This window comes from Desmodus rotundus, chromosome 4 (genome assembly GCF_022682495.2).
Source record: "Desmodus rotundus isolate HL8 chromosome 4, HLdesRot8A.1, whole genome shotgun sequence".
NCBI lineage: Eukaryota > Metazoa > Chordata > Mammalia > Chiroptera > Phyllostomidae > Desmodus > Desmodus rotundus.
Window position 1 is genome coordinate 12,479,642 of NC_071390.1, and position 23,462 is coordinate 12,503,103.

At 48.4% G+C, this 23,462-nt stretch overlaps 1 protein-coding gene and 1 long non-coding RNA gene across 9 annotated transcripts in view; one reads left to right on the plus strand and one right to left on the minus strand.

Moving 5' to 3' along the window:
* NRAP (nebulin related anchoring protein) overlaps positions 1 to 23,462 on the plus strand; it is a 65,084-nt gene that overhangs the window by 36,944 nt on the left and 4,678 nt on the right. For all 7 annotated transcript variants that reach the window (XM_045191512.3, XM_045191513.3, XM_045191517.3 and 4 more), the window contains 13 exons: positions 2,671 to 2,769; positions 4,346 to 4,450; positions 5,166 to 5,273; positions 5,813 to 5,926; positions 7,610 to 7,807; positions 9,186 to 9,290; positions 10,613 to 10,711; positions 12,590 to 12,694; positions 13,036 to 13,143; positions 14,027 to 14,338; positions 19,117 to 19,221; positions 19,953 to 20,051; positions 21,333 to 21,437. In XM_045191512.3, the coding sequence (XP_045047447.2) occupies positions 2,671 to 2,769; positions 4,346 to 4,450; positions 5,166 to 5,273; positions 5,813 to 5,926; positions 7,610 to 7,807; positions 9,186 to 9,290; positions 10,613 to 10,711; positions 12,590 to 12,694; positions 13,036 to 13,143; positions 14,027 to 14,338; positions 19,117 to 19,221; positions 19,953 to 20,051; positions 21,333 to 21,437 (1,662 nt within the window). The remainder of the gene's footprint in view (positions 1 to 2,670; positions 2,770 to 4,345; positions 4,451 to 5,165; positions 5,274 to 5,812; positions 5,927 to 7,609; positions 7,808 to 9,185; positions 9,291 to 10,612; positions 10,712 to 12,589; positions 12,695 to 13,035; positions 13,144 to 14,026; positions 14,339 to 19,116; positions 19,222 to 19,952; positions 20,052 to 21,332; positions 21,438 to 23,462) is intronic.
* On the minus strand, positions 7 to 19,939 carry LOC123479262 (uncharacterized). Of its 2 annotated transcripts, none has more exons than XR_006654823.2 (5): positions 19,527 to 19,939; positions 16,914 to 17,110; positions 13,491 to 13,633; positions 5,751 to 5,806; positions 7 to 2,256 (listed from the first exon to the last, which is right to left on the minus strand). It is a non-coding gene; the product is annotated as an uncharacterized lncRNA (long non-coding RNA). The 2 variants fall into 2 exon arrangements; XR_006654822.2 differs by having other exon boundaries at positions 16,914 to 18,046.

Consider the following 23,462-nt stretch of genomic DNA (forward strand, 5'->3'; position numbering starts at 1 on the left):
ATTAGGCGTGTGGCATTTCTGTATAAAATTAAAATAATTTCCACTCAAAAGGCAAAGAAAAAGGCAAAGCTACATGAAAGACCTCAACCCCCAGACTGGGGCTGGTAATTAGAGAGAAACCACATACCAAACACACCCCAGTAGGGGCCCGTAGAGCCCCAGCAAAAACAAAGTGAGTGACAAATGCTATTATGAATAATAATGACAATCAAACGGGAGCTCAATTGCTACCCACTAACTTACCTTTTTAATGAAGCAACACGGGAGAAATGATGAAAAGATACATTTATTGCTCCCAGAATGCCGTTTTGTGATTTTTTGCACATTTTCTCCCTTTCTTTCAGGCACAGGGTAAACAGTTTTTGAATATTCATATGGTGTCAAACACGTGACATAGTTCTCTCTTGTTGGGGGGTATTACTTCTATTTAAACCTCACTCTTGTCTCTTTGGAACCACTCTACCTGGACCCGACGGCATTCCGGCTTTATGAAAAGGGGCATTTCCTCACATTTTTAGGACAGCCTCATTGAGCAGATCAGGGTTTATCTGTCTCGGCACTATGGACCTTTCAACCATCCTTGTTGTGGGGACCATCCTGGGCCTTGCAGGATGTTTGGCAGCATCCTTGGTCTCAGCCCACTAGATGCCAGTAGCACCTACAGCCCAGCTGTGACAACTGAAAATACTTCCAGACATGCTGAAATGTGGAGCCCCACTTGCCCAGACACACCAGGCAGCTGTCCTTGGCTCACACTCACAGAGGGCACATACTCCCTCAAACAACCCAGGTCCGCCCCTGTTCACGTCTGTCTGGACAGGGGCTTGCTCAGAAGGGAAGTGAGCACGAGTTTAGTTGCTTTCAAAGTAGCCTGGTCCTCCTGGACTTTTCAGGGTGGGGGCCATATGGCTGTAGCCCCGGGAGGTTGCAGTGTTGGTGATAAGCTGCCTGGGACATTGTTCCAGTCATAGCAGGAGCCTGCATGTGTCGTTGAAACAGAAAGACACCTATGTTGGATTTGCAAACACACTTACTCCACATTGCTGTTGGACAACCAGAGAATGTTCTGGTTACCTGACCCATCACAGAGCTGGTTTCAAAAGCAGGCTCACTCTGATTGCCCTACTTTTCAGGAACGTCAGTCAGCATTCAAGGCCCAGAAGACCCTGGGTACTCAGTCTCACTAAGGAAAGGCCACATTAGGAAGATGCACGTGGGAAACTTACAGGAACAAACAGGGGGAATCAGGGTCCCAAGCTCTCAACATGGGCCCCACTCATAAAAAGACACAAAGAATAAAGACCATTATGCAGGTGATTAAACTTTAAGACGATGCCTTCATGCATTGACGCCTGGCAGCCAAGGGATCTTTCTGGAACTATTTATCCTACGGTAGTCTTAATTTTCCACCTCATTTTGCAAAACTTACTCAACAAATTCGTTTACCTTCTATCCTTCATACGAGTCCTCCAACTTCAGTAAGTCAAGACATCTTTTAGCAACTTTACCCAACCATCTTATCTCACTCAGTTTGCCCTGCCTCCCGCTTAGTGTCAAATTGGGCTGACCTCTTAATTTTCCGATGGAATGTGAGGCTCTGTCAAAAGAGCCACAAACGCTCACACACCTACCCTTTGAAGCAGCTGTCAGCAAACCTTTTGTAAAGGACCAGATAGTAAATATTTTTGGCTTTATGAGCCACGTGGTTTCCACCACAACTACTCAACTCTGCCAGTGTAGCATGAAAACAGCCATAGACAGTACAAGAATGACTGAGAGTGGCTGTGTTCCAATAAAACTTTATTTACAGAGACAGGTGACGCATACTGAGCTGTGTCTTCTATAGACAAGCCAGTATACAAAAGTCCAACTAGATAAATGAGGAAGCATTTATAAAATAAATGTGTGTTTTGAGAAAAGATACACATCATAATTCCACAAAGATGGCCACCATTCTAGCCTCCCAGAAATGTACTCTGATTGAAAACCAAACAGGAATTAATTTAAGCATGATTTTTAGAATCAACATTGGGTTTATGGGTCTTTCCCAGCATTTGAAGTTTTTGTAATTGTTGTTGTCTCAGTGTCTTTCAAACTGTGTGACAACTCCTGTCACTGGTATCAGCCTTTTTCTTATTATTGTAACAGTATAAAGAATTACTGTGCATGTTAACTGAACTGGGTTCAGTAGTGATTAGTGTATCATCACTAACTGTTAAATGCGAGAGTTTCGACTGTGCTCATCTCTGCCAAGCCCTGTGTGGAAAGAAAATAGAAAGCTTCAGTTGATAAACGTAACTAGGAATGCTCTTTCTTGCTTGGGAGACCCAAACTAAGATATGTAAACAACTGGGAGACAGTATTTGAAGCCTAGTTAAAAAAAAAAAATCCTTTTCTAAGTGTATCCCACAGTATTTTACTGGCATAACCTAATTTTGAGATGTTTTCTTTGCACCAGGTAGAAATACTTTAATGTTAATTGACATGAGGTTATTCTTAAATGGAAACAAATATTAACCTGAAGTCACCGAGGATATAAAGATGGAGGAAGCCGAATAATAATTATGTTCACAAATTCACTCTAATCTCGAGCAACCTATGATTTTCTCTTTCAAATGGCATGAAAGAGCAGCACAAAATTCACAGCTTTGATCTTTTTCTGCTCAACAGAAGAAGTACCGTCAGCATCCAGATGCTTTGAAGTTTACCAGTATTAAAGACACTCCGGAGATGGTCCAGGCCAGAATTAGTTACACCCAAGCAGTGGATGTAAGCGATAATGTCTATACATTATGACTGTAAGAGTGGGCGCTTCTTTCAACACCGCGATTGAAGCCGAGGGGTTCTTGGCTTGCTCCTTCTGTTGTTCTAAGGATGAAGGAGCTTCTTGTCCTTTGCTGAGACTCACCTTGGCGGGGTGCTTCCTCATTAGGATACAGATGCCAACTGGGGCTCCGCCACCCCACTGCCCCATGCCCTCGTTTCTCCCGATTTGCATGTCTCACCGATTTGTCTGTGGTGGGGCTTTCCCCTGCTCCTTTTTCATTTTAAAGCATTGTTTTCAGAACTGGAACTTTTGGGTGAAATTCTCCGTAATTGGAAAATGAAAGCCACGCCCAGGGCTCCTTGGGACCCAAGGGCAGGAATTCTTCCTCTTGGAATTTCCCAAAGGCTTTGAAACTGATTTGGGTCTGATGTCTGTACATTAGACTAAACTTTCAGGCCATTTTCCATATTCTCAGTTTAACATGAATCAAGATCTGGCCTTTTGTTCTCTCAGCAAAGGGTTCATTGGAATGTAATTTGAATGATGAAGTCCTAAAAAAACGTGAATCAGCCCTGTTTGGCTGATTCTACTGAGAGAGGCCCAGAGATCTCTATGCAGAGCAAACACACCTTTTAAATATCTTCAAGCCTTTCAACTTGCCACAAGGAAAATTTACAAACCTTGGGGGGAGGGGGTTCAAAATTCTCTCCCTTTGTTTCCCAACTGAGCAAATTATTCAGGCCGTGCCTTATTCGACAGGCATTCTGAAATGGCCTGAGCACCTGTCAGAATGTTTTCTGGGATGATTTACAAACTTATGGGGTTAGGAGTTAAGCATATCTTGATGATCAGCCCATCAGAATCAAACTGAACTCTGAGAAACAAGAACTTTTGTACAAAGAAAACAAATTCGTGCTTCTTCCTTACCCTAACCAACTCTAGGGGGCACTGCTGTGATACATAGAAACTTGGACACATTGAATGAGATTTGGGATGAAAAAAAGCCCTGTTTAGAAACTTTCTCTGGTGCCTGAGGCCAACTCCCTGTGTCACTGCTCAGTCAGTACTAGAATATCGTCCGCCCGAGTCAGAATTCTGGGTGATAGTGCCCCAGACCCACTCAGGAGACAGTCCTTGGCACACGAATCCTGGAGATGGGAGAGGGGATGAGTAATGAAGTCAGTCCAGGGGAAACCTCCCCCGTACGAGCGCCATTGTCTCTCCCGCCTCCTGAATTCTGATGCCCTCTCCCGGCTTATAGTTAATGACAAAGTTACCGATGTTAACTAGACCTCGTCCCTCACTTGCCACCCCTCTCGACAGCGTGCTGCAAGTGGAGCGTTAACCCGTGGGAAAGTTTCAGCCTGTGACGTTCTGAGCGGAGATATAGAACTTAGGAGAGAATGAGGCGCGTGTCACCATGCTGGCTGTGAAATCTCGACAGAGGCAGGGTGCCCGTGATCCTGTCTCTGTGGGGAGGTGGCTGCTGCAGCACCCTTGTCTCTTGGAGTTCAACTTGGCTGATGCCTGCTTGGGAGAGGCTTCTGGGTTTAATGCAAAACCTCTCTCCCCCCACAGAGGTTGTACAAGGAACAAGGAGAAAACATAAAGCACCACTACACGCAGACAGCTGACCTCCCTGAAGTCCTGCTGGCCAAGCTGAATGCCATGAATATCAGCGAGGTGAGGCAGGTGGAGGGCACGGGTTGTAGTTACGGGACCGCAGGGGACCTGCACAGATGCACGGTGTCCTGTGCCCAGAAGGCTCTGCTTGGTTTGATGCTCTGCTGTCACCATCTTGAAATGTGTGATATTTTTTAACAAGGGGCCCTGCATTTTCATTTGCACTGGGCCCTGCAAATGGTAGAGCTGGTTCTGCAAGAGAGTCAAGGTCATTTACAAGGAGGAGACTAGGAAAAATGCCTTAGAGCAAAGGGCACCTGTACTGTGGGGCTGGTGCACGGGCATCAGGATACAGGTGAGTCTATCCATTGGCTGTGCCAAGGAGATAAAGGGGGCCTTCATCTCCACAGTCTCTATAGCCCCTCTTCCTCTTCTTGGGTAGAGGCAGCTGGGTTCTCTTTATCCTGCATAAAGGGCCAGGCGCATACAGCCCCCTTCCTCCTTCTTGCAATCAACTTGCTGCTCAGAGAAACCTGGGTCTCTCTGGCTCCAAAGCTCTTGCCTTTTAACCCCTACCCTCCACCCATGAATCTCCCCTCCAAGGGTGGGCAGGAGGCAGGATCCAGCTCTTTGGTTGTTTTCGCTAAGCCCCAATGATCTCTGACTCCCAACTGGGAGAAAAACCCACAACAAACCAGGTTCCCATGTTGGTGACGGGAGTGTGGGCAGCCACCAGGTTGCATGACGCCTGTATGAGTGCACATCTTCCCCACAGACACGGTATAAGGAGTCCTGGAGCAAACTTCGAGATGGGGGATATAAACTGAGATTGGATGCCATCCCATTCCAGGCAGCGAGAGCGTCTGGTGAAATCATCAGCGATGTGAGCATCCAACTCCATTTCGGTGACAGTGTTTAATCCTAACCGATTTTTGTGCCTTCTGTCCCTAACCTCTGCTTTTTTTTTTTTTTGCCTGTGGATAATCTCCTCTCCTCTCCCAACTGACTGTGTTAGGGATCTCAGGTAACAACAAGTGAGAAAGAACATACAACAAAAAAATGCCCTTGTTGCGGCACAAAGCCAGATGCTTTGTAAATATGGACCCTGGGCAGATGAAATGCACCCTCCGCCAAGCGGTTTCCTAAAGCAAGTCCATGTGAAGAGACTGCTAACAAGGCACCCACCTTCTTCTAGCGTGGGCCGCCCAAGTACTTGCTCGGCCTGCCATTCCACACCCCAGCCCTTTAGTCATTGGGAGTCTTGCATATGAAAGAACAGGCCTTTTGATGACTCCCACGCGTTTCTTTTAACTCCCCCAGTTACTGTCAAAAGAACAAAACATGTTCGCCCAATACCCACCTCTTCCATTCCGTGTCCTGTGTCCCCGAGCTGTTCTTCTCTCCTGTTCTTTTTCCCTTTAGTACAAATACAAAGAGGCATTTGAGAGAATGAAAGGGCAGATGCTCGGCTCCCGGAGCTTGGAAGATGATATCAGCCTTTCGCATTCAGTGCATGCCAGCTCGCTGCAGAGCGAAGTAAGTGGGAGGACATGCAACAGAGCTGCCCCCGCCCCCACCACGCACAGCCAACTGATGTCCATTGTCCTCCTGGTTGTGGGTGCTGGCTCTGTCCTAACTCCCTGGGGCATGGCCAGGTCCATTGGCCCCTCTGGATATCAGCTGCTTCTTCTATCAAGTGAGAGGTTGGGCTAGCTGACCTCTTACTCCCTTCGAGGCTGGGTGTTCTATGATTTGGGCCAATGGCCGCAAAAAGGGACCTGGAGGCTGGATTTGGACTGCAGAGGTGTTTTGTTTGGTTTACAGAGTGAATTAATTGCAAGCATTTAAACACAGAGAATTTATGTAAAAGTTTTAGACTTCTGGCCAGAAGCTGGACTTGGAGTCTTCAAAGTTACAGCTGACCTTGATCACAGGGAGCTGCATTTGAAGGGGCCTGTGCCCTCCTGGCCATGCAGCCACCCCCTCCTCCCTCAGTTTCTCCTTCACTAGGTGTTGCTGCCTGTCTAGCTCCTGGAGGCCTCTCAGATTGCAACCCTTGATTTCACCCCACTGGATGTTCACACATGTGTGTGTCTACCCTGTCCCCTTGCACATACACATGTGAGTTGGCTAATGGCAGCAATGAAATCTAATATGTGACATGATACAGAGGACCAAACACTTTTACATGCAATATCTCATTTAACTATCATACTGTCTCTAGGGACTTCATCTGTTTACTCGTCCTGGGTTTACCGATAAGAAGACCTAGACTCTGAGTGGCTCAGCCCCTCCCTAAGATCAGCTGGAAAGGGGCAGAGCCAGCTCCACATCTCACACTCTTTCCGCCCCTTCATATGTTCTCTGCCTCAGTGTCCCCATTTCTAACATTGTTTCCCCCTTTCCATCTTGGGATGCTGGCCTAAGGGCATGGGGTGGATGGGAATTGCCCTTGACTTTGCGGTAGGGGTGAGGGGAGGATTAGTGGAGGTGGGACTCCCGGGTTAGGCAGGAGTGGCTGGAGCTTCCGGAAGTCGGAAGTCCGTGGGAAGGATAGAAAAGGAAGAGGTGGTGATTATGTATCTGATTCCCAAGAAGCCTGGAGTGAGCTTCACAGATGTGCAGACAGCTTCTCCTAGGACCATAATGGACTTTGTGGTCTACAAACGCCCATCCCCCTTCTCCCTCGGGATACATATTGGGCTCTTGGGAATACCCACCTGTCAGAACCGACTTTCCTAGCATCCACCCACTGCACCTGGCTCCCAGGTTTCCTAGGAAAGCTTTGAAGAAGGTCTTCATAAGCTGGCTTAAGAGGAAACTCCCTGGTGTCTAGAACCTGAACTTGAAAAGGTGAAGGGAAGGGATTCTGGTGGGAGGACTCAGGTTAGCCATGCATTCTCTTGCCTCTGGAAAGTGGGAAGAGCCACTCTTGAGCAAGGAAGTCATTGTCATTTTATCTGCCCCTCGAACATCTGTATCTTCCCTGACTGGGGGAACTGTGGATCTCTCTCATCCAAAGGACTGACCTCCAGGAGCTGGGGGCGGTGAGCATTAGGACCTGGGGATGAGTCCTGTCCCCAAAGAAAGGATCCCTGGCCCTGCCAAGAACACCCCCCAGGGTTACCTGGGACAGTGACATGGCAGTTGCTGTCCCTGATACTCCTGAGGCAAATGGAGGCTTTGAAATAGCTGCCGTTGATCTCTCTGCCCCTCTAGGTGAATTACAAGAAAGGCTTTGAACACTCAAAGGCGCAGTTCCATCTGCCGTTGGACATGGTGACCCTGGTGCATGCCAAGAAGGCTCAGAGCCTGGCCAGCGACCAGGACTATAGACACCCGCTCCCCCAGCACACTTCCTTGGCGGAAGACCTGAGGCTCAGCTGTGCCAAGAAAGCTCACAAGTTGCAGAGCGAGGTAAGGAGAACTGGCATCTGTCCCAGGGCCCTTTCCTCTCTGATTTGACCATGAGGTGGTAAGTGACCTGCCAGCTCCCCTTGGCTCAGTGGTGGGGTGGGGGTGGGGGGCTCCGGAGAAGTGTAATACTAAACCTGGGGTTTCTTTTGAAACTTCACCCCAATGTTCCTGCTTAGTGCTTTGTAAGCATAACTGCACGATCTAATACCAGCAATCATGTAGTGAGTACCTCTGCTGAGTTCTAAGCATTGTGCTTTCATGCACTATCTCATTTAAACATCAAAATGACCCTCTCCCAATGGTCTTTGTTCCCATTTTACAGGGGAAGTGATAAAGTTAAATGGCTTGCCCAAGATCACACAACTCTAAATGAGAAGGGGGGATCCCAAGTCTGGATGTGCCTTCCTAGCGCACCTCAGTTTGCTGAAGCAGGAGGGTCCAGGAGGTGACGGTGGGGTGGGGGGAGGCATTGAGGATTTCCTTGCTCCCAAAGAAATGCAGGATATCTCATCCCAACAGGCAGTGGCAGCCTTACTTCCCAGCTTGCTGGGTTTTCGTGCTGTGAGATTTGCAAGTAATGGGCCTGTGTCAGAAAAGAAACCACGGCACCAATCCTGCATCCTGGTTTGGCAGCGCCTGTGAGCAGAGCGGCACTCAGATCTGGGTGTCTGTTGTCATCTCAGACTTTAGGCCCGTGTGCAGTGTTTACTGAGTGACATAAACTGTCAGGAACAGCTGTAGGAATGGGGAGCTGCCAGGCTCAGCTCAGGGGCCTCTGTCACTTGAGCAGAGCCCTCAATTGCCCACGTCTCCAAGGGTGATTTGAAGGCAGCGTGCATGCCCAGGAGAACCACAGTGGCTGGAGGGGAGTGAACTTGGGGCCCCTTTAAACTGTCAACCCAAATCAGTCAGGTACCCACATGTGCCCCCACCCATGCAGACCGAGATGGTCCTTTGCCAGGTGATTCTGGATTCATTTCTTCTTTCTTAACCCACGATTCATTAATGCCACCCTCTGCTTCTGGGTTTTATTTGAGAAGACCTCTTAAACCATTTCCACATTTGCCCCAAGACAACTGACTTTCTAACACAATCCACTCCAGCGTTTATTTTTTGATAGGCCACATTCAGATAAAAATCTACCCAGCAGCTCTCTAACAGCTGGAGGCAAGTGGCAGCAGAATTTTCTTCTGACGTACACTTTTGTCCCTAATGAGCCTTAACACGGAGTGTGTTTGCTGAGTGTAAGTCATCAGGGGGGACTGGCTTGGCCTTGCGTTCTAGCTGCGATGCTGTCCTGTTGTGGGTCTTCTGGCTTCTCCTTGCTTCCTCGTTCTGTGAGTTTGGCTTTTCTGACTCCCGGTGTTGTTCCTCACAGAATGTGTACCGGTCGGACCTGAACTTCATGCGAGGTGTTGCCTGTGTCATTCCAGGCACGTTAGAGATTGAAGGGAGAAAAAGAGCATCTGAACTCATCAGCGAGGTAACCGGGACTGGAGGGGGTGAGGGGTGTCGAGTATATTTCTACAGCAAAAGTCGTTGTATAACCATCAATTTGCTTTTTGCTGTGCAAGTGAGTTATGTGTGATACTGTTAACACTGGTGCCTGGCTGGTAACCTCCTGCCTGGCCTCTCTTCTCACTGGAATCTCTATTCAGACCCAACAGCATTTAAGACAGCTTTGCAGATAGGTATCAAGTCAGTTCCTCTGTTAACATATAAGAATTATTCACTGACCCATAAGATATACTTTCCTTGTCATCCTTTTGGAGACCGGCCCTGCGGTACAGCATAGAGAGGGTAGGCTTTGGAGACCAACTGATGGAGGCTGAAATGCCAGGCCAGCACTCATTTGCTGTGTGACTTCAAGCCAGTCGCCTGCCCTCTCTGAGCCTCAGCTTTTTCATCAGTCAAATGGGGATAGTCATACCTCTTTTGCTTAGTTTTTGTGAGGATCAGTACTAATTTAAGTACCGTGCTTCTCTGGCTGCTGTATATGAAATAGTGGCTCTAAGCTTGGTGATAATTTGTTGGTAAAAATATAGGAGTCTAGCATCCTAAGTTCCTTGAGTCCTGAGGAGCCTTGCTCACCCTTGAGAGGGCTCTGGGACTTCCCTTTCTGGTAGATCAAGGACAGGAGGGCATAATGGAAGGCCCCGCAAAGGGCGGGGGTGGTCAGTGGCCAGGCTGGGTGCTTCAGATGGGCTGACGACTTGAGTACACATTGATTATTAGGAGCTCTGGGCAAGTGGAATCCACCAAAGTTTAGATTTAACTTTGTTCTTTGCTTTTCCAATGAAATCTCCAAACCAAGTGGTTTCTAAACCTTGTGGCACATTCAAGTCCTCTGGGGAACTTTTAAAAAAATCCAGAGCCTTGAGTCTACTGATGATTTCCTGAATCCTGATATCCAGGGGTGGGCGCAGGCAAATATATACATGGTTTCAGCTGCACTGGTGTTTCTCATATGTTCCCAAAGGTGAGGAGCCCTGGATCTGTAGCGAGCAAAGAAAACAGCCATTGCAAACTTGAATTTCAATAGCCACGTTCACAGTCACAGCAAAGGACTAGCTCTCCCTTTCCTGCCTTTAAGCATCTGAGTCCCTCTGTCCTGTGCCCCTCTCTGCTTCTTCATCCCATTGAGTTCTGAGGTCACAGGAGCAGGTGAGAGACTAGATTCTAGGTGACAGGCTAACACCCTTTGCAAAAGCAGGTTTTACAATTAGTGTTGCAAGAGCTGGCTCTTCTGCCGGTTGTATATCTTACCGAGTCTTCCTTCTTATTCCTTCTTGCGTGTGAATTCAGAGTAAATACCGTCAGCTCCCCCAGTCCTTCAAGTACACGTCTGTGACAGACACTCCCAGCCTCCTTCACGCAAAACTCAGCAACAAGATCACCAATGAGGTAAACTCTCCTCCTGATGGTTTTGGAATAAATGGGCTTTAAAAAAAAAAAACAAAACCTGCTCGATTATGAAAAGTATGTGAATGGGTGTGGGTTTGGGGGGAGGTTTAGCAGACAGGAATGTCTTTACACAGAGCCTGAATATTGCCCAGAAGGAAAGAAGGCTCAGGTGGAAATCTGGCTGAGTCCCGTGTCTTGCCCCCAAGCGCAATCACAGAGCAGCGAGCAGCCTCTGCATCCCCTGGGGACTTGCTAGAAATGCTGAACCTCAGGCCCCGCCCCAGACCCACTGAATGCGCATTAACATTTGAGAAGTACCAGTCTGTCGTTCATTTGTTCTCCGGCAGCCAATATCGGCTAACCACTTTTATATTGTCATTCCGATGATTTCTGCAGGGCGGGGTTGTGGTTCACCAAGGACAGTTCTAGAGTGTATTGTTGGTCGGACTTCTCCAATTTCTACCTCATCTTCTCAGTCATCAGTTAGTCAATTTACTATCCCTATCAGATGGTGATGTAGAGGAAGGAATCTCATTCCCTAAAATCATCTTTCCAGTTCTGTTTCTTCTTAGTGGCTCTCTGACAAGTTTGAAACAGAAAGGAGCTTGACAGAGGATTAAATGTTGCATCCTCTTTAGTTTTTAAGATTCTCCCTCTGACTCTAACTTTTAGAAGTCAGTTGAGATTTGGCTGTTGAGACTCCTAGTTCCCATGCTCACCCAAGTCACAAAGTCAGAAACAGCAGCTTGGGATAAGAACATCCTAAGGGCTTGTATAAAGATGTTATCCAATTTAAATCCCCAGTGAACCTTCCTTGCTTGGTTTGTGAGCTGGGTGTTATGGGGTAACAAGGCCCCTTATGAAGGCCTCTGGGCTCAGAGAACTCAGCATCTACAGTCCCATTTCTAATCCTGTGAATAAATGTTTTTGTACTGGCTGAGGCCACTGGAGGTAGTACCATGTGATTTCACCCCTGGGGTGGGGGGTATCCAGGGCTTTAGTGAGGAATGCAGACTAGGGCTTGGGAGACCCCACTTACGGAACTTAACCTTCCCAGGTCTTGTGTTGTCTGTACGCTGAGTCCTCAAGGAAAGTGTCTACAAGGGGAAGAACCTCGTTAGTGTTCCTAAATGTGTTTTTCTTTCCTCAGACCGTTACTGAGCAAAGTATAGGGGAGGAAAAAATATCTTTTTATTTACCCATCTTAGGTTCTGGGCTAGGGCCTGGTAACAAAAGGCAGATTGACAAGAGAAAAACCTAAACACTTCTTTAATCTAAGCTTCACGGGATAGGGGAACCTTCATAAGGAAATGAGGACCTGAAGAAATGGTTAAACCTGAGCACTTTCGCACGAGGTCTGATGACTGGGACAAGGGTATAAGCTAAGTGCAGGAAAGTGGGGGCAGATTTTAGCGAGGTCTCTTTGCTGAGGTCCCCTCTCTGGTCCTGTGTTCCTTCATCATCAGAGATAAGGATGCTCCCCCTTCCTCAGGTATAGGGCAGCATCCCTCCCTGGAGGGTCTATGACAGGCGTCAAAGGGAGCCCTTCTAGCACCTGCGTTTCTCAAATTCCTTCAGCTCAAACTATTCAATATGCCAAGGTGCCAAGTTTTGGGGTACCACGTCCTGAACCTTATCAAAAGCAACTTGCAATTTCTTACATATTCCTTTTAGATCACTCAGTGTGACTCATGGGAGACTGTCTTCATTGAAAGAAACCTCTCCCCCTAGACGAAGGTGTACTCCCCAGGACACAGTGAATTGCCTTTTACAGATGTGTTTCCCACCGCCGACCAGGGCAGGGCCTCCGGCACTGCAGGAATGCACAGCACTTATCTTGCTTTTCTTCTTTCTTTTTCTTTTTTTTGTTTTGCTCAGCGCCTGTATAAAGCAGCAGGGGAGGATGCGAGACACCAGTACACAATGACTCTGGGTCTGCCCGAGTTCGTCCGAGCGAAAACAAACGCAGCCAATCTGAGTGACGTAAGCCTTTCTTGTTGCTGAAGTTCAAGCACCCACAAATCCACGTATGGTTCTAAGATGGGATCTAATAGTGACCCTTCTGCCGTTCACAGAAACTTTAAAAAACAAACGTGTCTTCTAGACGCTCATGTTCAATATACCCTTTCACAAATGTGTTGCGCCCGTAACAGAGCCCAGTACGATGGGTGTGCTAATGAGAGTTTCTTTGCAAAATAGAAAGCTTTTGCTTGTCAGAGATCGATTCTGGAACACCGTACTACAAAATGAAAGGGGTAGCCTTTGTTCGTGGATTCGTGTCATTTTTTTTTTAAAAAGAAAATCTACATGTGTTTCTATTGTAGGCAAAATACAAGGAGTCTTGGCATAATCTCCGCGCTCAAGGCTACAAGCTGACAATAGACGCGCTCCCGTTCCAGGCTGCTCGGGTCTCTGGAGACATAGCTAGTGATGTGAGTTGAATGATATGACCTTCCATCTTGCCTAATTTCTGTTAACTTCATGTAAAACAATGTCTGTGGCTGATTTTCCTGAATTAAAGCAAATCTATCACCGTGTGAGACAGGATGTCACCTGCAGAATATATTAGTTCTAAATGAGATTCTTTGACGGAGGGTGGGGGGGGTGTGGAGAAAGCTTTTGTTCATCAGAGCTTAATTCAGGCAAAGGTATCTGGCAGGAAGGAGATGACGATTTGTTTCTAATTACAATGTCTGGGCAACCATTTCCCTCCCCCCTTCCCCGTACTGTGTAAACTGCCTGTTTTCTACCTCCACCCAGAATTAGAAAGAAAACTCACAATGGAAATTGTAATGCAGCCTTAACACATCTGCTCGTGCCTCTCTGTAGTTCCACACGTCGGCGTTAGGGCTTGCCAGCTGTGTTCAGCCAGTCTGCTGATAGCGTCCATAGCTTTGGGACATGAAGGTGACTTTCTCCTTCCTGCAAACAAATCACAGAACATGTGGACTTCAAATAAATGGATCCTGTCTTTTGGGTTTAATGTTTTGCCAAGTGGGAATGGATATAGTACACGTTTCTTTTTACCCTTTTTGATGAATTCCTCTTGGCCACAGGACACGAATGGGGAATGGGGCCCTTGCTTTGGTTCTGAAGATCTGGTTGTAATTAGAAAGGAAGGATGGAGGGATATTTTAATCGTCCATCCCTCAGGGAGGAAGCATGCTCTCAGGCCAACCTCACTGTGGTTTCTCTTACAATCATCACCTCCTGGTGTAAGAACGGGTGATTTTTCTAGGTTCTGCAGTGAAAATGCCCAGATGGAACTTCAGTAGGCTGAATGCTGGTCCCTGACCAGCTCGTCTTCCCTTGCAGTTTCTCTACAGACATAACTTCGTGAAGGAGCGAGGGAAGCTGATTGGGCCCCGCAGTATCAGCGATGACCCCCGGCTCCAGCACTGCCGGCGGGTAGGCCAGCTGCAGAGCGAGAATCAGTACAGGAGGGAGGCAGCTGGCAGTCAAGCACAGTACCACCTGCCCATGGACATGGTGCACCTGGTCCATGCCAGGAAGGCCCAGGTCCTGGCCAGCAACCATGACTACAGGACACGGTGCCATGAGTTCACAGCGCTGCCTGAGGACCTGAAGATGGCCTGGGCCAAAAAAGCTCATGCCCTGCAGAGTGAGGTAGGGGAGCCTGTGGGTCACACACCAGCCCCTGACCTTCCTCCCACCAAGCCTGGGTGTGATTTATAATCGCTGCGTCTTCCTTAGTCTTTCAGACACACCCTACCCCCAACAACAACTTGCTCAGTCTACGTGATCTAGGTTGGAATTATTCAATCCGTCATTCAACAAATATTTATTGAGCACCTACTATGTACTGTGCATTATTCCAGGTCCTGGGAATACAATAGTCAGCAATGAACCAAAAAAGAGTCCTAAAGTCCCTGTGCTCTTTCTTGGAGCTTCCACTATATGGGAGTGAGGTAAAAGTGATAAATAAACTAAGGAGTGTGCCAGATGGTGACTCCTGCAGTGGAGACTGACAAAGCAGGGAAGTGGGGTAGGAGGGTGTGAATGTGTGGGTGTGTACCTTGCACACCCGCGATTGAATATGGGGTGGTCATGGAAAAGGTGACCTTTGAGCCAAGAGCCACAGAGATGCTGGAAGGGATGGAGCACTCAGCAGACAGAAGAGCAAATTCAAGGTTAAGGCCCAGAGCAGCAGCAGCCTCAGCATGTTTGAGGCCAGAGTGAGACCCAAGGGTGAGTGAGGGGGACAACACAGGGGACAGGTCTGAGAAAGAGGAAGCGCTCGATCATTTATGGTAGGAGCGATGGCGGTGGTAGGAAAGTCATTGTCCTCGCCGCTGACACTGACTGACTGCTTGCCCTTACCATCACCTTCGTCACCGTGCTGTGAGGTAGGGACCGTTGTTACTCCCGTTTTAAAGATGAAGTCACGTGGGAGGTATTGAGGCGGGACTGGCTCCAGAACCTACACTTCTTACCATTCTGTTACTGAGGAGGAGTCACGCCTCCTACGGCTCAGATGCAGACACTGAAGCCCAGAAAGAGCAGGTCCCCCTGGACAAGGACACGCAGCAGGCTGGTGGAGGCACTAGGCCTGCCCGGGCCACGGTGCAGGGTTCTGGAGCCAGCTCCCATAGAGTCAGTCCCACACCCGCTGCAGGCCTCAGGTCCCCAGCTGGGATATGGTAGTGACGGTGACATGGTCGTGGTGGGCACTTACGGGCCTCACATACATCGGCCCCCCAGGCCCTGTGGCATGCCCAGGGGGAGAGCGCTGTCATTTTAGAGCATAACCCATGGGACTGTTGTCACATTAACCCTCGCCGCCCATACTGGGCTGGGTAAGTCTTTGTTGTGGGGGCCTATCCTGGCCTCTGCCCACTAAATACCAATAGTCCCCCCTCTCCCCCAGTGGGACAATCAAAAATGTCTTAAAATATTGCCCAATGTCCTATACTTGGGGAACAAAATTGCACCTGATTGCCAGTCTGGTTCTCAGTGGAGAGCTGGTCTATATGAGACACACAGCAAGGCACCTGGTCCATAGAAACACACCAATACGTATTAGCTGTTTTGGTTGCATTCTCTAGGTGCTCAAGCCCCCCAGTTCTGGTTGCCCTCAGGCAGGGACTGTTCTTAGTTTAGCTATGGCACAGGCTGAGCGCTCTAAACATGTAATCGATGGTTAATTATGATACAGTGATTGAATGAAAATGATCTACTTATTGTTACAATTTCCTGGAACTACAGAATTGAGCTGTTCACCATCGAGTTAAGTGTGGAGCAGGGCGAGTTCATCGGGCCCCACACGGGGCATGTAGCTCCTGAAGCACAGCCCAAGTCCCACTCAGAAGGGCCTTCCACGTTCTAGAAGGCCACCCTGCGGTCCCCAAGAATAGCTCCTGGTGGCACTCAGGTGCTCTAGTCAATGGCTCATTCTGGGGGGAAGGAGGATAGGACAGACTCCTGAGGAAGATGAGGGGGGGCCCCCTGGGGACGGGGAGGGAGCCGAGCTGTATCTGAGGATGTGCGCTGGAAGCCCAGCTTTGTCACTGACTGGCTGTGTGTCCTTGAGCAGTCCCTTCACTTTCTAGGCCTCCAGCTCTCCATCAGAAACGCAGAGACTTTGAACTTGGGTAGTAGCCTCAGGTTTCAGGCTTCAGGGGTAAATTTGTTTAAAATGGCAGCATCAACATAATGTCAGATTTTAATTTTACTAAAGTAAAAACCTCCCTTATATCACTGTTAGTTATATCACTGTTACCGTTTATATCACTGTTATTTATGAAAAGAAAGGTTATTTTAACACTAAAAAGGTAGGAAAAACAGTCTAAAATGAGGAGTCTGTCCCCCAAAATGGTCATTGCTTGACAATCTTAGGCTGACATTTTACGGAACAGGGTATGCATTAAAATCTGAGAATGTATGGCCTAATTTTTAAATTACCTATTATGCTTCATGCACTGTGTTTTAAAGTTCAAGCTTGTTAGTTCTGGATTCTAAGAGACTGTGGGCAGTAGACTCCCCGAGGTATGGAATACGTACTCTAGGCCTGGCACTTGTTTAAATACTTTGTAGCGACTCTCTCATTTAATATTTAATAGGTAGGTACTAGTATTATTTCCATTTTTAAAGATCTTCAGCAACTTGCCCAAGGTCAAAAGCTAGCAGGGAAATGACTTGCTCAAGACCATTCTTCAAATCGGAGGCAAAGTGGGGCACTTACCTCCTGACTCCGGGTTCGGTGCTCTTTGGCTCCCCCAAGTGGCTGGATTAGGAAATCCAGGTGCTCTAGCTCCTGAGGGTTCTCTTAAGGGCTCCCGGTGTGGCATGCCCAGAGGATGACAGCTGGTGGCTCTTCTGAGACTCTGAACAGCCTCCTGAATGCCAAAATTGCCCTGTAGGTGGAAATAAGAACCCCTCCTTTGCAGGATGGTGTGTGAACAGAAAAGATGAGTCTAAAGCAATACACACCTTACACAAGGCAGTGATTATAATGATGCTTATTAATATGCCAAATATACCCTTCCCCTGGCCACCTCCTGGGTGCAATGGTTAACGTGCTCTTTTTAGAAATCAGGGACCAAAATACAGAGCTTGTGCATTTGCAACACAGTGCTCCAAAATGGGGGTGACGGGATCCCCTAGGTGTGAATCTGCAGGTGACTTCCAGGCCTTACTGTGTGCAAGGAAAAATCACAAGACCGCCCCTTGGGGATGCCAGATTCAGTGGGGCAGCTCCAGTAGGTCTCCTATGATCTTAGAATCCCTTCTCCGAAACCATCTCTGGGTAGCTGCTCCTTCTTGACTCCCCTGCTCCCTCCCCCTCTTTTATCGTGAAGTCTGGGGCAGGCGTGTTGTTTTCAGGGTCTGCGTGAATAGTCAAAGCTGGGCTGGGAGCTGAAATATTAATAGACCATCCATTTATAAGAGAGTCTGGGGCGCAGTCAGATCTTTGGGGAACCCGCATCTTGCTTTCTGACTTACCTGCGATTGTACTGTTCAGCACAACAAAAGGCTAGTTGAAAGAGCGTTCCCCACTTCATCTCGCTTATGAAAGGAGCAAGGCCCGGCTGTGAAGAGGCCCTGTAGGATTATTCTCCCTAACTTAGAAATTTATCCAATTTTCTCTGTTCTTTATCAGAGTGGAAGGCAAAAGCGTTGCGGGTGTAGACTGAAAGATCGCCATCTAAAAAGCAATCTCACTGACATGGGGTTTTGAAACCTGCTCCCGAACCCAAGTGATGTCTCCGGCACCAGTTGGAGAGCGGAGTCGAATTTGCACAGGGGCCTTAACCAGCAGACAGTAGATCAGAAACGGACCCTCTTTGAGGCCAGCTGAGAGGAGCGCTGTGAATCCTGAAATGAAAGGGAACTAAAAAGGCGGAAAGGCTGATTTCTGGAGTGATATTTTGCGTTACAGCAGAGCTTATATCTAAATGACAGAAATGCTATCAACTTCGTTTAGATCCAAAATTTAGATTTCCTTAGAGAGTCTTTTTCCATCTTTAAAAATACCTAATTTTCATAAAGAGAAGAAGAAAAGCTGGCATGCGACCATCTCATCATAGGGCAATTCTGGGCACATCCAGGAATAGCAGTAAAATTTTGGGTTTTAGAGACCCCTAAACAGACCCAATGACTTAAAGCACCCCTTATTTTCTCCCAGGAATGGTGTGTGGTTTTAATCACCTGAGCCCTTAAACTGAAAAAAACAAAAAAGGAAAAAGCTGAGCTTAGTTTTGCAATGTAAGAGAATCGTGAATACCAGTGGGAGGAGGGGTAAACCGAGGCACAGAAGGACTAAAACGGCGTGCACATTATTAGCCAGCTGCATCTACGTTTGTTCCAGTTTTTAGTGTCCTGCTGTCATTGCTCCCTCCACTCCCCGCAAAACTACCACAAGGAAAAATACTCTAGCGTAGAGAGTGGCTTTGGCCCCTGAGTACTCTCAGAGTGGTTGTTATGACCTTCAGCCATTGTAGAGAGAAACTGAGTCACATGCCAGTAAAGTGATTTGGTCCAAGTCACAGCAGGTTTGATCTGGAGCTCAAAGCACTTTTATTGACTGCAGTGTAAAAGGTTTCAGTCAAGGCAGTTAGCCAATCATGTGGCTGCGAAATGAACCAGAATCACAGGGGCTGGTGCGTGGGCTGGAGCGCATCTCGGCTCTTTCTTTAAGTGGTCCATTCACACAGGCCATTACCTTCTGCTTCCAACCCTGCCAGTTCACTGGCGGGCTCTAGCTGTATCTTATGTAGGATCTGTTATTTAATTCCTGGCAGAGCGCGCAAATTCAAACAACTTGACTTAAGGACATGCAGATGCCCCAAATGAAGATGTTGAAAGGTTGTGATGGAGTGTTTTGACACAGGCCCCAAGAAGTTCAGCCACTCCCCTGATGAAAGCCAATGCCTTTCTTCCTGCAGGTGCGCTACAAATCAGACCTGATGGGCATGAAGGGCGCGGGATGGCTGGCACTGAGCTCCCCACAGATAGAGAGTGCAAAGAAGGCTGGAGAGCTCATCAGCGAGGTACGGTCAACCTGACCCTCCCCTGACTGCAGCCTCACCTTAACTCCCTTCTGAAGAGGGAACCTGCTTATGGGATGGAGGGCCCAAGAGGGCTGTTCTTTTGGGGCCATTTGCAACCAAATCCCAAAACGGGACAAGCTTTCTCTCCAAATGAATTCTTTCCTGGGGAGTTATAGACACAGTCCAAATGGGGCAATGAGAGACGGAAGACACATGAGAAGGTCCCCCATAGGTACGTGGTGAACACCTGTGACCCAGACCAACCCACTGTGTTCATGGGGAGAGGCACAGAGTTTGCCACTCACCTGCTGAGTTTTCTCAGAGCACCCAGTGTCCAGGGGTTCTTCGATTACAGATGGTGGTAAAAGTTGCACAGGGGTAGTTCCATTAACTGAACTCCACTGTTTGGATGGCAGGGGATTCTCTTGCTTGGATAGGGTCCCCTCAGAACCACATTGATGATGAATGCTGCCCTTTACTGAATTCCTTGTCATGAGCTCTGGTATTTTGCCGCCTCCTTTTTGGGGGAGTGTAAAATACCTGTAAAATGTTCCTCATCACAGAGGCAGCCTGGGGCTGTTCCATGTCCTTGTTATGTGCACACCAAGAAGAGAGACTTGTTTTCCAATAATGTCATGGGCACATTGCGACTGATTAGGTGGGTGAAGCTGCATCCAGAAGAATGCACGACGTTCGATGGTTACATGGGGTTCTTGGCCTTCCTCTTACAGACCAAATACCGCAAAAAACCAGACAGTATCAAGTTCACCCCGGTGGTGGACTCCCCGGACCTGGTTCATGCCAAGAACAGCTACGTGCACTGCAATGAGGTGAGTATATTCTCCTCACACATCCCTGGCACACAGTAGCGGGTAGTGAGCCTCGGGGGTCAGTGCTGAACAACGCGGGCTCCTGATAGGACAGATGTGAGTGGCAACATTCTGTCCACTACCTGGATGATCTTGGACCAGTAACTTAATCTCTTCTAACCTCAGTCGCTTTATTAGAAAGGAGGGTAAAGAGAGCAACCATTTTATAAGAGGAAGTGAATTAAATAGATAAAAGTACACAAAGCTTTTAACAGGTCTCTGGAACATAGTAGGCCTTCAATAAATGTCCCTTATTATGGTTTAATTCATAATCATAACAATAATTGTCCTAAGTATCATTGACGACTCCTTATCAGGGACTAGATCAGAAACATCTTAATTGTTGATATATGGTAATGGAATCATAGTGTAACATAACCCAGTTAGCAAAGAAAAGAACAGCTATATTAAAAGCTCCTTTCTGCTTTACTCTCTGTATGCGTTAGCCCCATTTCCTCTCTGCTATATTTATGTCAAAGAACAGGAAGCTAAATGTTATTTCTCTGAAATTGTCAAAGGTTTTGACTCCGTGAACAGTGGCAGAGTCCTCCCGTCCTCACGCAGAATCCCGACGCTCTGCCCTTCACACTGTCACAGCCCAGATTAAATCTGGGAAAGGAGCAGAATATTACATATTAAATTTTCCTCTCTGCAAATAGATGAGCCCCCACTGCTCCTTAAAATTGTTTGCAATTCTTACAGGACTGCTCTAAAAACAGCAGCTGAGATAAAGATCGAGGTGTAAAATTGTGTCTTTCTGGGACCCAGACTAACTATGAAAACTTTAATTTTCTGAACACATGTTAAAGTCGTTTGAAATAAAAAGACCAATAGCTACTGTGTCTTCTTATTAATGTTAAATAACAAAGGCACTGGGGCATCGTACTATTAGTAAACTGCTTGAACGTGGCTCGGCTGCGAAGACTCTCCTGAGTATCCGCACCCCTTGTACAGTTTGGAAGGCACACAGGAGTCGCCCACCAGGGTGTTGGTGGATGGCCTGTCTGGAGCAGATCTTGAGGAATATTTTAAACAGGGTCTCTTTAAAAGCAGCCACCCCCCCGGCCCTGACCACAAGGGTCCCCCCTCACCAGTTGGTTTCTGAGGGATCCTCTCCATGTGTAGGCTGGGCTCTATGCCCGACATGGGCACGCGAGTGGGAGGGGCAGGAGAGGAGACCTGCCCGCTCCTCACCTGCGCGTTCAGCGTGAGTAGTTCTACATTGACCTGTCTTACCTGCAGCGCCTGTACAGGTCAGGAGACGCGGAATCCCTGCACAGATACACCCTGATCCCTGACCACCCCGACTTCACCAGAGCCCGCCTCAACGCCCTGCACCTGAGTGACGTGAGTGAGCTGGCCGTTCACTGGGGGAAAGCTGGCACCTCTTTCTGTCCAATTGTTTGTGCCCAAACTGGGCTTTATTTGTTAAACACAGAAGTCCTGGGAAGGAGGACTTGGGACAGAAAGAACACTGGGCTGAGAGTGGGACAAACCGCCTGCGTGACTTTGCATCCCTTTCCCTGATGGGCCTCAGTTTCCTCAACTGTAAAATGGGGATGAGGCTGAGCTAATGACGCCTGTGGTTCCTCCCAGTCCTCAAGTTCTGGTTCTGGACGTGGGGGGCAAAGGCCTCTGTTGTGGGCTGGCTTTCAGCTGGGTAACCTGGCCCAGGCAGGTGTAGACGCCTGCTCCGTTTGTTTCCTGGACACCCCTCCTTGGCCATTCAGAGGGCAGTGATGTTGGAGAAACAGTGGTGCTGCCATTGTGCCCAACGGGTCCGAATAGAATTCGCTCCTTTGTGCCTGGGGCTGCGGCCTCCAACATTCAGGTCCCCTTGGATGCACGCTGTCTGCGTGCATAACCAAGATGCTGTTTCCTGAGCCCGGGCTTGCTGTTAGCAGGGGTTGGAGGCCCCTGGCTGTAATAGAATAGGCGGCCGTTCGGCCAGCACAGCTATGATCCTGGGATAACAGGTAGTGAGGCGGCAGAATCAAAAGACGCTGTCAGATCAGAATAACACAGGCTGAGTATGTCGGCCTGGGGCTGCGCCGGGCCTCCCAGAGTTGGCCATTCTTCCCTCCCTGGCCTGGCCATTGTGTCCTGGGGCTCCGTGCAGATGAGCAGCTGCTACCGTTCACCCCAGAGGTGGCTGCTTTGCAGGGGTTGTCAAGAGGCGCCTTCTAGTTAGCGTGTATATTAGTTTGTTGCATTTGTAAAGCCCTGTGGGATCCCACAAAGTGAATGCAATGGTGCTTTGTAAATATGAGTTATTATGACCATTTGAGGCTTTTGAGGGATGTGCGAGGGATAATTTTAGAACAGCGGCTCTGGTGGGCTGACCTCCATCTGGGGAAGTGGGACCTCCCCCTCAGCAGAGCTGGAACAAAACATCCATCTCATTACTGCTTCAAGGATGGGGGAGGCCAGGCTTCCATGTGAGGAGCTATGGGAGGCCCACACAGCCCAGGAAACTGGGATAAGACTGCCAGTCCACGTGGGGCGCAGCTTAAGGAGGACAGCCACCCCGGGCTGGAGATAGAAGCATCTTTCCCCTCACAAGGGACGCCAGTCTGCTGAGTCCCGGAGCTGAAATTAGCCACTGGGGCCCGCGGACAGGGAGAACTCATGCACCTCTTTTGAAAGCACACTTCTTCGGGGGGCGTGTAGAATACTCACAATTGGATCAAGTGCTCTGAGCGGAGGATGTGGAGGGAAAGTGACCTTCCTGGGCAAAGAAAGCCATTGAGATGTGTAAGGCAGCCGAAATAACTAAAAATCAAATGACTCTAATGTGTGAGGATGAGGACAAAACTGCGCCCACTGTGATAAAGAAGAGGGACGCCCAGGGCTCCAAATCAAAGAGCCTACGGAATCTAAAGACTCCCAGTGGCAAGGCAGAAACCTCCACAGAATAAAAACTCGGGGAGAAGTGATGACCATCAGGCAAAGAGTATGGAGGGCGAAGCAACCCGGAGAAAGGGAGCCGTGGCCTTGGGGAGAACCCCGGTCTGGGTCGCACTCTCGAGTTGACCCTCCGTCACAGAGACTTGGAAGCTGGGGTGCAGTGGACACTGACGTGGGGTCACATTGGAGACTGACACTGTGAACTTTGCTGTCATTGCTGTGCCCAGGGCTGGTGTGGACCAGGCTCTTATTAGGGAGGCGCTGCCTGTCCCCTCTCCAGGAAATGATAAGTGTTTTGACTCTGTTTGCTACTCTGAAATTTGTGGGACCCCCAAACAGGAAGCAGAGTGGGAAGGAGGATGGTCGGTCTGTCATTTTCTGAATACCCCTTCCTTTTTATATGGCTCCCAGTCCCACCTGTTAAAACTCATCCATGACCCAGGAAATCTAATCATTTGGGCCCTG